Genomic DNA, 13,704 nt, shown 5'->3' with positions numbered 1-13,704 from the left:
TCTCCCTATGTTCATAATCACTTAATAAAGAATACATGATTTTTAAACGATAGTGACTTTATTACCTTTGAAAGAAAGCTGGGGGGAGGGTGGGTTGCTTACAGAGAATGAATGAGAATGAAGGGGGCTGGTTTTCATGAAGGGAGAAACAAACAGAAATTTCACACTGTAGCCTGGCCAGTCATGAAACTGGTTTTCAGAGCTTCTCTGATGCACACTGCTTCCTGGTGTGTTCTTCTAATCGCCCTGGTGTCTGGCTGCGCGTAATCAGCAGCCAGGCGATTTGCCTCAGCCTCCCACCCGGACATAAAGGTCTCCCCCTTACTTTCACAGAGATTGTGGAGCACACAGCAAGCAGAAATAACAATGGGGAGATTTCTTTGGCTGAGGTCAGAGCGAGTTAGTAAGCTGCGCCAGCGCGCCTTTAAACGGCCAAATGCACATTCTACCACCATTCTGCACTTGCTCAGCCTGTAGTTAAACAGCTCCTGACTCCTGTCCAGGCTGCCTGTGTATGGCTTCATGAGCCATGGCATTAAGGGGTAGGCTGGGTCCCCAAGGATAACGATAGGCATTTCAACATCACCGACGGTTATTTTCTGGTCCGGGAAGTAAGTCCCTTGCTGCAGCCGTTTAAACAGATTAGTGTTCCTGAAGACGCGTGCATCATGAACCCTTCCCGGCCAGCCCACGTTGATGTCGGTAAAACGTCCCTTGTGATCCACCAGTGCTTGCAGCACCATTGAAAAGTACCCCTTGCGGTTTACGTACTGGGTACCCTGGTGCTCCGGTGCCAAGATAGGGATGTGGGTTCCATCTATCGCCCCACCACAGTTAGGGAATCCCATTGCAGCAAAGCCATCCACTATGACCTGCACATCCCCCAGAGTCACTAGCTTGTGTAGCAGCACCTCAGTGATTGCTTTGGCTACTTGTATCACAGCAGCCCCCACAGTAGATTTGCCCACTCCAAATTGATTCCCCACTGACCGGTAGCTGTCTGGCGTTGCAAGCTTCCACAGGGCTATTGCCACTCGCTTCTCCACTGTGAGGGCTGCTCTCATCCTGGTATTCTGGCGCTTCAGGGCAGGGGAAAGCAAGTCACAAAGTTCCATGAAAGTGCCCTTACGCATGCGAAAGTTCCGCAGCCACTGGGAATCGTCCCACACCTGCAACACTATGCGGTCCCACCAGTCTGTGCTTGTTTCCCGTGCCCAGAATCGGCGTTCCATGCCTATAACCTGCCCCATTAACAGCATGATCTCCAAAGCACCGGGTCCCGCGGCTCGATAGAATTCCATGTCCATGTCCTCATCACTCTCGTCGCCGCGCTGCTGTAGCCTGCTCCTCTGTGCCTGGTTTTCAAGGTTCTTGTTCAGCATAAACTGTATGATAAGGCGCGAGGTATTTACAATGTTCATGACTGCTTTCTTGAGCTGAGCGGGCTCCATGCTTGCCGTGGTATGGAGTCTGCTGCGTTCAGCCAGGAAAAAAGGCGCGAAATGGTTGTCTGCCGTCCGTTGCTTTCATGCAGGGAGAGGGGGAGGGAGGGAGGGAGGGGTGAGGCTGTACCCAGAACCACCAGCGACAATGTTTTGGTCCCATCAGGCACTGGGATCTAAACCCAGAATTCCAATGGGCAGGGGAGACTCCGGGAACTATGGGATAGCTATGGGATAGCTACCCACAGTGCAACGCTCCAGAAATCGACGCTAGCCCCAGTACATGGACGCACACAACCGAATTAGTGTGCTTAGTGTGGCCGCATACAATCGAATTAATACAACCGGTTTACCAAATTCGAATTAGCTAAATTCGAATTAATCGTGTAGTGTAGACGTACCCTAAGATTCATTGATTTCAGCTGGAATTGCACACATGAATGAGGGAGTAGATTTGGGTTCCTTCTGTGCCTTTCCGGACCATCAAAGGTGGCAGTGCAGCAAAGGTGTACAATAGAACCTCAAAGATACGAACCCAGAGTTACGGACTGACTGGTAAATCGGACACCATGTGAAACTGGAAGTAACCAATCAAGCAGCAGCAAAGACACACATACCCCTCCAAAAAAAAAAAAGCAAATACTGTACTGTGCCTGTTGCATCTGAAGAAGTGAGGTTCTTACCCACGAAAGCTTATGCTCCCAATACTTCTGTTAGTCTCAAAGGTGCCACAGGACCCTCTGTTGCTTTGTGCCTGTATTGCATCTTAAAGGTAGGCACATCTGGGTTGCCTGTCCCCATCCCCAACCCCTACGCACGGGGCAGCCACTTACAGCAAGATGGTGGGGCTGCCAGCCCACAGCAGTCGGAGCCAGTAGAGCAGGAGCAGCTCTGGGGTCTGCGACGCTTTCACCCTCCCCCAAGGAGCAGGATGCGCTGCTTTTACCCCTTCTCCTGGGCGGGAGGGACACACACATCCTGCTGGGAGAGGGAGAAGCTTGCAAACTCATGCCAGCGCTGAATAGGGAGCTCAGCTGCTGCTGAAACCTGGCCTGGAGTGTCAGCTGCTGGATCAGGGGCCTGAACTGTGCTTTGTTCACATTTACGAACATTTTGTTCAGAGTTACGAACATTTCAGAATTACAGACAACCTCCATTCCCAAGATGTCCGTAACGCTGAGGTTCTACTGTATAGTCCACCCTTTTGGGGAGAGATGTCATATGTTGCTTAGCAGCTGTATCTGCAGTTAATGAAAGAACATCCTTGACTGGTACTGAAGGAAGCAGCCCCATCTGGTCCTCTTTAGGCTGGAATGATTGGAGCTGTGTTGCTGACTTTAGGTGAAATTTTGGGGTTTTGGCAGAGCCATGTAACTTTTTTTTCCTATTCCTTCCTTTAAGGCCTCTGTACACTAACCAAGGAAATTGTTTTAGCACCTTTATAACCAGATCATGTTTGAGTAACATTCTGTATAGAACTCAGAACTTAGAGGAAAGTTCTCACAATTTGCCTGGGCTGCTTTATGCTCAAGGCAGCATATTGTGCAATCCTAAAAGGAAGTCATTTTTCCTGCAGAGCCTCTGAGAGGAGGTTTTGCCATAATTAGAATTGCTCTTGGCACGTTAATGGATTGAAACAATCTGGGAATTTCACTCTGTATACCTAAGCTGAGTTTTACTATATCATATTGCATGTTCCACTGAATGCATTTAAGTAGGTTTGGAATAATTAGGTTTTTATCAGTAAATGTCAGTTAATGTTGAATTCACTGTACACACACAAGCTTACGAAAAAATACTTCTATCTGTGATAATAAAAATCTACAGATAGGCAAAGTAAGAAAAATTCGGCTTGAGAACATATTAGAGGTTGATTTAAGGATATTTACTTTTTATGTTTTAACGTGATATTGACAGTTTGTGTTTTAACAGTTATAAAACTTTAATTCTTTGAATCCCAACATCTACTGTCATGAAATAATTGACTGACCCCTCCATCCCCCCACCCCCCGCTGTAGGCTAATGCCCCCCCATGGTTTCCCATAACTGTGAAAAAGTAGATTGATAAAAATTGAGGACAAAATCCTTAAACCCCAAATTTTGCACAATTGTGAAAATTTAAGTTGATAACAATTGGAAAAAATGCTTAAAAATAAAAATTGACATTATCTGTCAAAATCTTTAATAATCTTAAAATTATCTTATTTTCACTTAATCTGTTGTCTAGTGAGCAGTGGTTAAAGATTCTTTTGAGATGCTGTATTCGTATATTCCTGTGTGGCAGGATTGAGTCAGAAGAGTATATTTATGGTCTGTCTTTGTGCTGAAAAGGGCATTGAGCATGTACATAATTAAACCTGTTTTTCACCGAGTTTAAGTATAATTCAGATTCCTTCCTCTTTTTCTAATCTGCTAGCGAGGTATCGTTCAGGATTCATGTTCCCTCACCTTTTATTCCGTTCACTCTTGATATTTATACTGCATTTAGCACCATTGTACCTGACCCCATATAAAAATGTACTTAACTCTGACAGACAGTTAACCTTAGGTCCTCTTTTCCCCTTCCCACAGACAAGCAGATGGGTTTTTACTATAGAAATGCTAGGATAAAAAGTTGGATATTACATTTGTCCTGAATTCACTGAGAGTCATGATCATTCTGACTTCTTGTGGGAGGACAACCGAAGACCCCATTAAATTCACTAGGGACCTTGCCAATTATACCGAATTTACCTGGAAGCACTTAGGTGAAATACTTAAGTGATGGATACTCTAGAAAACACTAAGATAGGATAGAGTTCTGTAGTCACAGGCCAGCTGACAAGAAAGTTCTATCCCCTTTCTCTACAAGTCCTCCCTCTTCTAGCATAGGTGACATTCCTGATGAGCTTAAGGCAAACAGTGAGAGATCCCAGTCCCATTCCATTAAGGACCTTAAATGTAATTCCTTATTCAGTGTAGTGTAGAGATGGGATCATAGTGGTGATATGCTTACACTGATCTGTGTTTAACAGGCAGGCTGCCACATGCCATGCCTGGTGGAGATTTTCAGCATCAGTGTTTTCATTCCGAGTTAGTGTTCCAACTGTGTTGCGCAGGGCATTTGGTTTTGTGGACTGTGCTGTTCAGAGCAACTATGGTCTTTGGGTTAATAGAGTTGCTTCAGTCTAAACTCTCAAAGCAAATCTGAGGCAGGATTTTTCAGCCACGCGGAGCAGGGCTTGATTTAAAGCCAAGTCTTGTGAATAATTCAAGCACTTTCAAGGAAATTCTTATTATGGTCGCTACTTTAAAAACTCCAATTAACTGTGTTCATTTAAAAAAAATCTCCTCAATCCAGTGTGTGTGTGTGAGACTCTTACCCCATTATTGATGGATGATTCTGGACTATGTCTGTCCTCTTCAGCAGAATACAGATGCATCATTTTGAGCGATGGGAATGTTGGGCTTTGTCTGGGTAGCTTCACCTGAAAAAGGCCCATCAGCTGGCTGGGTGGAAACTGTGTTGTAGATTTATATGATGCCTGTGCAGCAGTGAGTAGTAAAGAGAAGACTCACATCACCAAGATCTTTACACCAGACACATCTTGTAAAAATGTATTATAGACACACTAAATGTTGTTGCTTCTCTAACCTGTGACCCATTGTGATATATAACCAAGTTATCTGTGAGAAGTTGAAACTGTGTATTGTTTTGTTAGTTGCCGCTTTGATTTCTCTTGGCACTGTGCACTTACTATCCTTTTCTTGACCGGGAGGATGGCAGTATAACCCTGCTAGTTTATGTGTATTCTCATGACTTGGGATTTGTATCCATATAGATTCTCCTATATGGTCCTTTTCATTATGAAATTCTCATTAGATACTATGGAATCTTTCATGTATAGTGCTATTCCCCTGTGTCTATGACCTTTCCTTCCTGTATAATTTTTAGCCAGTTATTAGTGTCCCATTCTTCTATTTTTTCACCATGTTTCAGTAATGCATGTTATGTTAAGCTTGTCTTCTGTTGCCAAGGATTCCAATTGGGGGGAGGGATAGCTCAGTGGTTTGAGCAATGGCCTGCTAAACCCAGGGTTGTGAGCTCAATCCTTGAGGGGGCCACTTAGGGATCTGGGGCAAAATCAGTACTTGGTCCTGCTTGTGAAGGCAGGGGGCTGGACTCAATGACCTTCAGGGTACCTTCCAGCTCTATGAGATAGGTATATCTCCAATTTAAAAAAAAAAATTTACCTGAGTTTACTTTCAAGCTTTCCCCATTGGTGTAAAGACACACATTCTTGTTTTTCACTGTGTACCTATTTTTATTTAACTCCTTGGTTAGACACCCTGTAATTTTTCCAAAGAGGCACGTTTTTCTGACCTATACGTCATCAGACACCGATACCTTTGTATTACTGACATCCCTAGTGGGTATATTTGTCTGACTGGTGTGTTCCTCAGCACCTCTCTGCTTTCCCCCAGCTCTTAGCTTAAGTAATCCCCCGTAAACTTGTTAACTTTCTGTGCCAGCAGTCCATTCTGCTTTGGTTAAGATGCAGTCCATCTCTTGTGTATATGCTCTCCCTTCTCCATAAAGTTCCCTGGTGCTTAATACATTTAAATCTTTGTCTTTGCACCATTTTCTCATCCATGAATTGAAGCCCCGGCGTTCCCCTATATAGTTGGACCTGTGTGTGGAACTGGAAGCTCTCAGAGAAAGCTACTGTAAAGACCTTGGGAAAAGGTCTTTTTCCTAATAATGTACATCTGGCTTCCATACTTACCATAAAATATTAACCTGAGCTCCTTCCTGAGATAACTAGTTCTAAGGCTTCCTCTTCCATCCTATATATTTTTGTTTTAGAAACACGCATGAGATCTGTCTGGTCTGGCTGCGAAGGTAAGTCAGCAAAATAGTTCTGCATCTCCACACAGGGTCCTAAAGCTTGACAATTGGTCACAGTGGGAATGAGCGGGATTCTCACACCTCCCACTTCTTGTTCCTGAGCCAGTTCAGAAAAGTGTCTCTTGTTGAAGGACATGACTCTGTGAAATAAATTGTTGGCTTTGAATTTTGAACAAAAGACCTCAGAAGAGATTCAGATTGTGATTCCCCATATGGCAGTGTCACGTCTTCCTCTGGGGCACCTGGCTAGCCAAACAAGCTGCAAAATCATTCTTGTTAATGATTTGAACCTATTGCCCTCAAATGAGGAAGAGTTCTCACATAACTAGCCCTATTTAATAGCTCTTAATTAGTGCAGACAGTACAAGCCTCTGACACAGCCTACAATATCTTTAAAACCTCCCACAAACTATCTAAGTCTTTATCTTGAAGAGGACATTTAAATAGCTCAGATCAAGGTGTTTTTAATGCTAACAATAAGAATTAGTAATTGTTCTTCAGTTTCAAGAGGTTTTTTTTTTATACTGAGGCTTCATTAATCTTTTTAAATGAAGTACTCTACTGGTCAAATGGCAGGGCAGCTCTTTTGTGTTACTGTCAGAGATCTGTGTCGCATTTCTCTAGGCATCTGTACTGTTCTGAGAATGAATGCAGGGTACAGTTTTTCAGGCAACATATTTGCAAAGGTAACAGCTCACAAAAAGTTGTAAGTAACCAACCCTCGGAGGGGGGTCAGTGAGCAGTGGCAGAAGATCTGTAGGGCCTTTGCTGTGCGTTTTTGTTTTGCTTTATACATAGACTTAAACTCTGGGCAACCCTGTACTTAGGTGTTTGTTTTTGAAATGTTGACAAAGCAAATAGCACTTCTTACTGTTTTAAAAGTCCCTTTCCTTTTCCCAGGACTGTCTTTCATAGATTCATAGACTTAAAGTCCAGAAGGGACCATTCTGGTCATTTAGTCTTACTTTATGCATAATGTACGCCATAGACTTTCAACCAGATATCATATTTGGACATGATGTGAATGGGTTACCATAGACATTCTGAAGTGTAGCTATGGTGCCTTTTCTCAGTAGAGATCAATGACCCCTGAAAGCGGGCAAATAAAACTGGCACATAAAGATGGAGTTTGATTCTACGGAGAGGAAGGAGTGAGAGCAGCAGAATAAGGACAATGGATTTAAAAAAAAAGCAGACTTTAGCAAACTCAGAACTGATATGTAAGGTCCCATGGGAAATAAATCTAAGGGAAAAAGGTGTTCGGGAGAGCTGGCAGTTTCTCAGAGAGACCCATATTAAAGGTGTTGCAGTAAATTATCCAGATACAAAGGAAAGATAACAAGACTAGTAAGAGGCCAATATTGCTCCATCAGAAGTTCTTCAATGACCTGAAAATCAAAAAGGAATCCTACAAATAGCGGAAACATGGATGAAATAGCACATGCACATAGGGAAAAAATCAGAATGACTAAGGCCTTGGCTACACTGGCGCTGTACAGCGCTGCAACTTGCTGCGCTCAGGGGTGTGAAAAAACACCCCCCTGAGTGCAGCAAGTACAGCGCTGTAAAGCGCCAGTGTAATCAGTGCCTGCAGCGCTGCACGCTCGCTTGCAGCGCTGCAAGCTACTCCCCTCGGAGAGGTGGAGTATATACAGCTGGCGGCGCGACTACACTCGCACTTCCCAGCGCTGCCGTGGCAGCGCTGTGATGTCCTGAGTGTAGCCAAGGCCTTAGGCACAAAATGAATTACACGTAGCAAGAGACATAAAAGAAACTTCACTAAAAAGGTGAATTATGACCAGATGCTTAACACAATTAATATTAACAACAAGGGGGAAGAAAGGCAAGCCAAAATAGGGAAAGTACAGGTTAAAGAATATTTAGATAAGTTAGATATATTCAAGTCAACATGGCCTGATGAAATGCACCCTAGGATACTTAAGGAACTAGCTGAAGCAACTTCTGAACTGTTAGCAATTTATCTTTGAGAACTCATGGAGGACAGGTGAGGTCCTAGAGGACTGGAGAAGGTCAAACATAGTACCTTTGTTTAAAAGGGGGAACAAAGGGGATGTGAGGAATTGTGGACCAGTCAGCCTAACTTCGATACCTAACTAGCATACTGGAACAAATTATTAAACAATCAATTTGTAAGCACCTAAAGGATAATAAGTAATACCCAACATGGAGTTGTCAAGAACAAATCATGTACAACCAACTTAATGTCCTACTTTCACAGGGTTACTAGCCTAGTGGATGGGGGAAGCTGTAGATGTGATATATCTTGATTTCATTAGGGCTTTTGACACTGTCCCAAACTAGGGAAATGTGGTCTAGATGAAATTACTATAAGGCGGGTGCAAAAGTGGTTGAAAGACTTACTCAGAAAATAGTTATCCATGGTTCACTGTCAGACTGCAAGGACTTATCTAGTGGGGTCCCCCAAGGGTCCGTCCTCAGTCCAATACTATTCAGTATTTTCATTAATGACTTGGATAATGGAGTGGAGTATATACCTATCAAATTTGCAGTTGACACCAAACTGGAAGGGGTTGCTAGCACTTTGGAGGACAGGATTAGAATTCAAAATGACCTTAACAAATAAGAGAATTGGTGTGAAATCAGATGAAATTTACTGAAGACAAGTGCAAAGGACTACACTTAGGAAGGAAATATCAAATACACAGCTACAAAATGGGGAATACGTGGCTAAGCGGTAGTGCATCTGAAAACAGTCTGGTGGTTACAGTGGATCACAAACTGAATATGAGTCAACATGATGCAGTTGTGAAAAAGGCATATATAATTCTGGGGAGTGTTAACAGGAGTATAACATGTGAGACAGGGGAGGTCATTGTGCTGCTCTACTCGGCAGTAGTGAGGACTCAGCTGGAGTACTGTGTCCAGTTCTGGGTGCCTTTAAGAAGGATGTGAACAAATTGGAGAGAGTCCAGAGGAAAGCTACAAAAATAAGAAGTTTAGGAAATCTGGCCTGTTGAGGAAAAATTAAAAAAAAAACAAAAAACCTGGGCATGTTTAGTCTTGAGAAAAGAAGACTGATGGGGGACCCGATAGTAGCCTTCATATATGTTATGGGCTGTTATAAAAAGGATGGTGAGCAATTGTTTTCCATGTCCACTGAAGATAGAAAAAGAAGTAATGGGCTTAATCTGCAGCAAGGAGATTTAGGTTAGATATTAGGAAAAATTTTGTAACTATACAAATTGTTAAGTACTGGAATAGTTTACTGGGGGGGGTTGTAAAATCCCTGTCATTACAGGTTTTTTAAGAACAGGTTAAACAAACACCTGTCAGAGATGGTCTAGGTATACTCAGTGCAAGAGGTTGGAGTAAATGAGCTCTCAAGATCCTTTACAGCCCTACATTTCTATGATTATAAGGGTCCCAGCAACAAGTGAAGATTGCAATTGTATGCAAGGTCTTAGATGAAATTTTGAAAGAGATAGTAGTTAAGGACATAAAAGTAAACAGTAATTGGACAAAATACAGCATGGTTACAAAAGATAGATCATGCCAGACCAACCTGATCTTTCTTTGAGAAGGTAACCGATTTTCTAGACAAAGGAAATACAGTAGATCTACCTGGATTTCAGTAAAGCATTTGATATAGTTCCAAATGGGAAATCATTAGTAAATTGGAGAAGATGGGAATTAATACAAGAATTGAAAGGTGGATAAGGACTGGATAAAGGGGAGACCACAGTGGGCCATATTGTAAGGTGAACTGTCAGTCTGGAGGGTGGTTGCTAGTGGAGTTCCTCAGGAATCAGTGTTGGGACCAATTTTATTTAACATTTTCATTAATGGCCTTAGCACCAACAATGGGAGTGTGCTAATAAAATTTGCAGGTGACACGAAGTTGGAGGTGTTGCCAGTATGGAGGAGGACGAGAATATTATACAAGAAGATTTGGGCAACCTTGAAAACTGGAGTAATAGAAATGGGATGAAATGTTGTAGTGCAAGTCATGCATTTAGGGACTAACAACTAGAATTTGTGCTTTAAGATAGGGACTTATTAATTGGAAGCAACGGAGCACTAGAAAGACCTGAGTGTATTGGTGACTATTAGCCACCAATATGATGCTGCTGTGAAAAATCCTGGGATGCATCAGGCAAGGTATCTAGTAGAGATAGGAAAGAGTTATTATTACCATTATACAAGGCACTGGTGAGACCTCATCTGGAATACTGTGTGCAGTTCTGGTCTCCCATGTTTAAGAAAGCCACTCCCAGTCACTACAAAAAGTAATTTTCCCTCTGTTGATATTCACCCCTTTTTGTCAACTGTTTGGAATAGGCCACATCCACCCTGTTTGAATTAGCCTTGTTAGCACTGACCCCACACTTGGTAAGGCAACTCCCATCTTTTCATATGCTGTAATATATATACCTGCCTACTGTATTTTTCACTCCATGCATCTGATGAAGTGGGTTTTAGTCCACGAAAGCTTATGCCCAAATAAATGTGTTAGTTTCTAAGGCGCCACAAAGACTCCTCGTTGTTTTTGCTGATACAGACTAACACGGCTATCCCTCTGAATACTTCACCAGTGGTATTAGCATCTTTGCAGTGCTTTGCAAACATCCAACTCTGTAGAGATGCTAAGTATTTAAGTAGTTCGGTAACAATACTAAAAATAAAGTCCAAGGAAAGTGCTTTTACATGAACATCCCAAAAAATTAACATGGCTGAAGCAAACTTACTCTGAATGTTGTGCATGTGGTTATAGAAGGGTTGATAATTGGACTGATTAAGTCTCTAAGTAGTAATGTGGTTAATTCCTGGATAGGGAAAGAGCAAGTTCCTAAGTGCCACATTTTCCAGGACCTGACTGGAGGGACAAGGTTAGAAACAAAGAAGTTTAAGGGTTTCTTTCTTCAAGCAGTGCCACGTATTTTCTGTCCCTGTCAGCCAGACTGACTACCAACGATTCTATAATGCACTCAGAAGGGTTTGTCTGTCTGTTTGTCCTTCCTTGTCCCTCATTTGATGACTAATGCCTGCATCTGTGTATAATTAGAGATAGGGTGGGGGCAGCTGTTATTACTCTCTCCTGTAATGTTGTCCCTCCGCTGGATGTTATTGAAAAGCCAGTGTTCTTCCAGGGCATTGGGCTTATCCTGGAGTTGGTCACCACAGGATCTAATTAAGGAAGAAAAGAAGAAGAAGGAGGGAGAAGAGCCTATTTAAGAACAATAGCATTCTAAAGCCTCCCCTTTAATGAGGAAATTGAATTTGTGACTGCGGAGCCCACTTGTACTTTTAAAGTGGATCCAAGCATATTTATGTGAGCGAAGACAGAGCTTGCTGGGTTTCAGGGCTCTTCAGCAGTCTGTAATGATGTCTGCAGCTGCACCTCTGCCTCTCAAGAGCTTGTCTTTGCTTTGTGTTAAACTTATCCTAAGTTGAGCTCTTGATACTTAGGAACATTAAATGGTTATTCCAATTGTAGCCCTCCATCCCTGCTCACAATCATCCTCTTCAGAGCAGGAAGGGTAGGTGTGTTGCTCTGTTCAGCTGTTTTACCACGTTCCTATACCTCTGTCCCCAAAAGCAGAGCACAGTCTTTCCAGAATGCTAATGACTAACTACCCCCAGCCCATCCATGGCGGCAGCCTGGAAGGCCAGTGGCTAGGATTTACCCCAAGGAATTTAGGTACCTGACTCCCATTCATTTTGATTTTCTGAGAGTTGGGCACTTTTCTCTCTCAGGTCCACTGGAAAATGCTAGTCACTGTGCCTTAGCATCAAGTTGTAAGAGAGTAGGTGAGCTTGCTTTAGTAAACTATCTACCTGTCTGGTTTATAAATTAACCCTAAAGAGATTCGGTCATCCCCAGGCAGAGGTTGCCTAGAAACTAGCTAAGTTCCAAAGATTTTGTGAGGCATTATGCAGGGGGAGGTGACGGGATGCTGGCCATTATGCTGGGGACCGTAGGCTGGTGAAGGTCTCCACATAGTATGCCTGCTTCCTTCCTGTTGTCCCAGCCTAGCATAATACAGCTTGGGGGGGAGGGAGGGCTTGTTCACTTAATAGAGGGTCAGACATAGCCCTCCCCCAGCAGTGATGTGCACACCAGGTTGCTCTGCAGTTTATCCGAAACCTCATTGTTCAAATGTCTCCAGAACCCTTCAGAAAAACAGGACTATACTGTGTAGCTTTGCTGGACTCTCCTCTATTACATATCTCATCAGTTGTCTGCATATCTCTGATTTCCAGGGCATGATCTCTTGCCATATATCACTGCACTGATGAGTTTTGCCCCTCTATTTTGTTGCAGGAGTTGGCACCAGGAATTATTACAGGAAGATTGGCTATGAGCTAGAAGGGCCATATATGGTGAAAAGGCTGGACTGATGCCCTTAATAAGAGGCACGGGAACCCCATCTTCATACCAGACGTGCTGCTGCGAGCAGGGCAGAGATGATGCTGACTAACCCTGGCAAGCAAGCTCAGGGGAGGAATACAAGCTTAAAACCGAGGTCTGCTTGTTGCTAAGTATTTGTTATGCTGGAGACCCCAGCCATAAATTGAAATCTCTACTGGGAGGGACCCAATATTATTCTCCTGAGAGACCATCCATTGTCATTTGCAGTGGGGATCTCATGAGAGAGCCACTCATCTTATTAGCTGATATGATACTGCTGGAGTTGGTGCAATAGTGCATTGAAACAAGCAGAGTTGTGCTGTTTTTCTGATTGAAGGTTCTCGTTTTAGGGGGCCCAGTTGAACATCTTGCTCATGTTCTGTCCGCATTTCCATTATGATGTCACTAGCATCATGTTTAAAACTTAGGCATGGAAAGCTTGCAGTCAGTTGAAATTGGGCTTGTAAGTTACTCGGGAAGCACAAATATTGTATTATTATTTTATGCGTCTATTTTTAAATTGAGCTTCGCTCCATACTGAGTAACAAGATTTAATTATTTTTGGGTAGGTATGTGTGGTGGGGGCAGAGTGGTTTGCAAACAGTTTGGATATTGTCAAGATTTTGAGATTCACATTTTGACTAACTCTGCACTAGGGCAGAGTCTGAATTTTGGATCATTCCAGCAATGAGAGATTCTAAGAAAAGTCTTTTCAGAAGAGTCAGAATAAGTGTCCGATGTGAGACCAAGCTACAAACCTCAGTGTGTAAAGGCTATGTGTTCAGCTCGTTTACTCACTATTGCCCACTCCCCTATATTGGGGAATCCTGGGGTACAGTAGGTTTATAAGTGCTCTTTGTGCTGCAATATTTGAGCCCTCAGAAATATATTTTTTAAAAGCATTATGCTAGATTTTAGCTGCTTGACTCATTAAAGTCAATGGGAGCCATGCAGCAAAAATTGAATGGAATGCATTAGAATGT

At 42.9% G+C, this 13,704-nt stretch overlaps 1 protein-coding gene across 1 annotated transcript in view; it reads left to right on the top strand.

Annotated features, from left to right (window-relative positions):
- Positions 1-13,242, top strand: part of ELP3 (elongator acetyltransferase complex subunit 3) — a 134,721-nt gene extending 121,479 nt beyond the window's left edge. The window contains exon 15 of the mRNA XM_026656364.2: positions 12,635-13,242. Within this exon, the coding sequence (XP_026512149.1) occupies positions 12,635-12,711 (77 nt within the window). The 3' untranslated portion in view covers positions 12,712-13,242. The remainder of the gene's footprint in view (positions 1-12,634) is intronic.
- Positions 13,243-13,704: the final 462 nt, after the last annotated feature.

This window comes from Terrapene carolina, unplaced genomic scaffold, assembly GCF_002925995.2.
Source record: "Terrapene carolina triunguis isolate 2854851 unplaced genomic scaffold, T_m_triunguis-2.0 Scaffold228, whole genome shotgun sequence".
Lineage (NCBI taxonomy): Eukaryota > Metazoa > Chordata > Testudines > Emydidae > Terrapene > Terrapene triunguis.
Note: the sequence above shows the minus strand (reverse complement) of the source record. Positions and strands in the feature narration are given on the sequence as shown.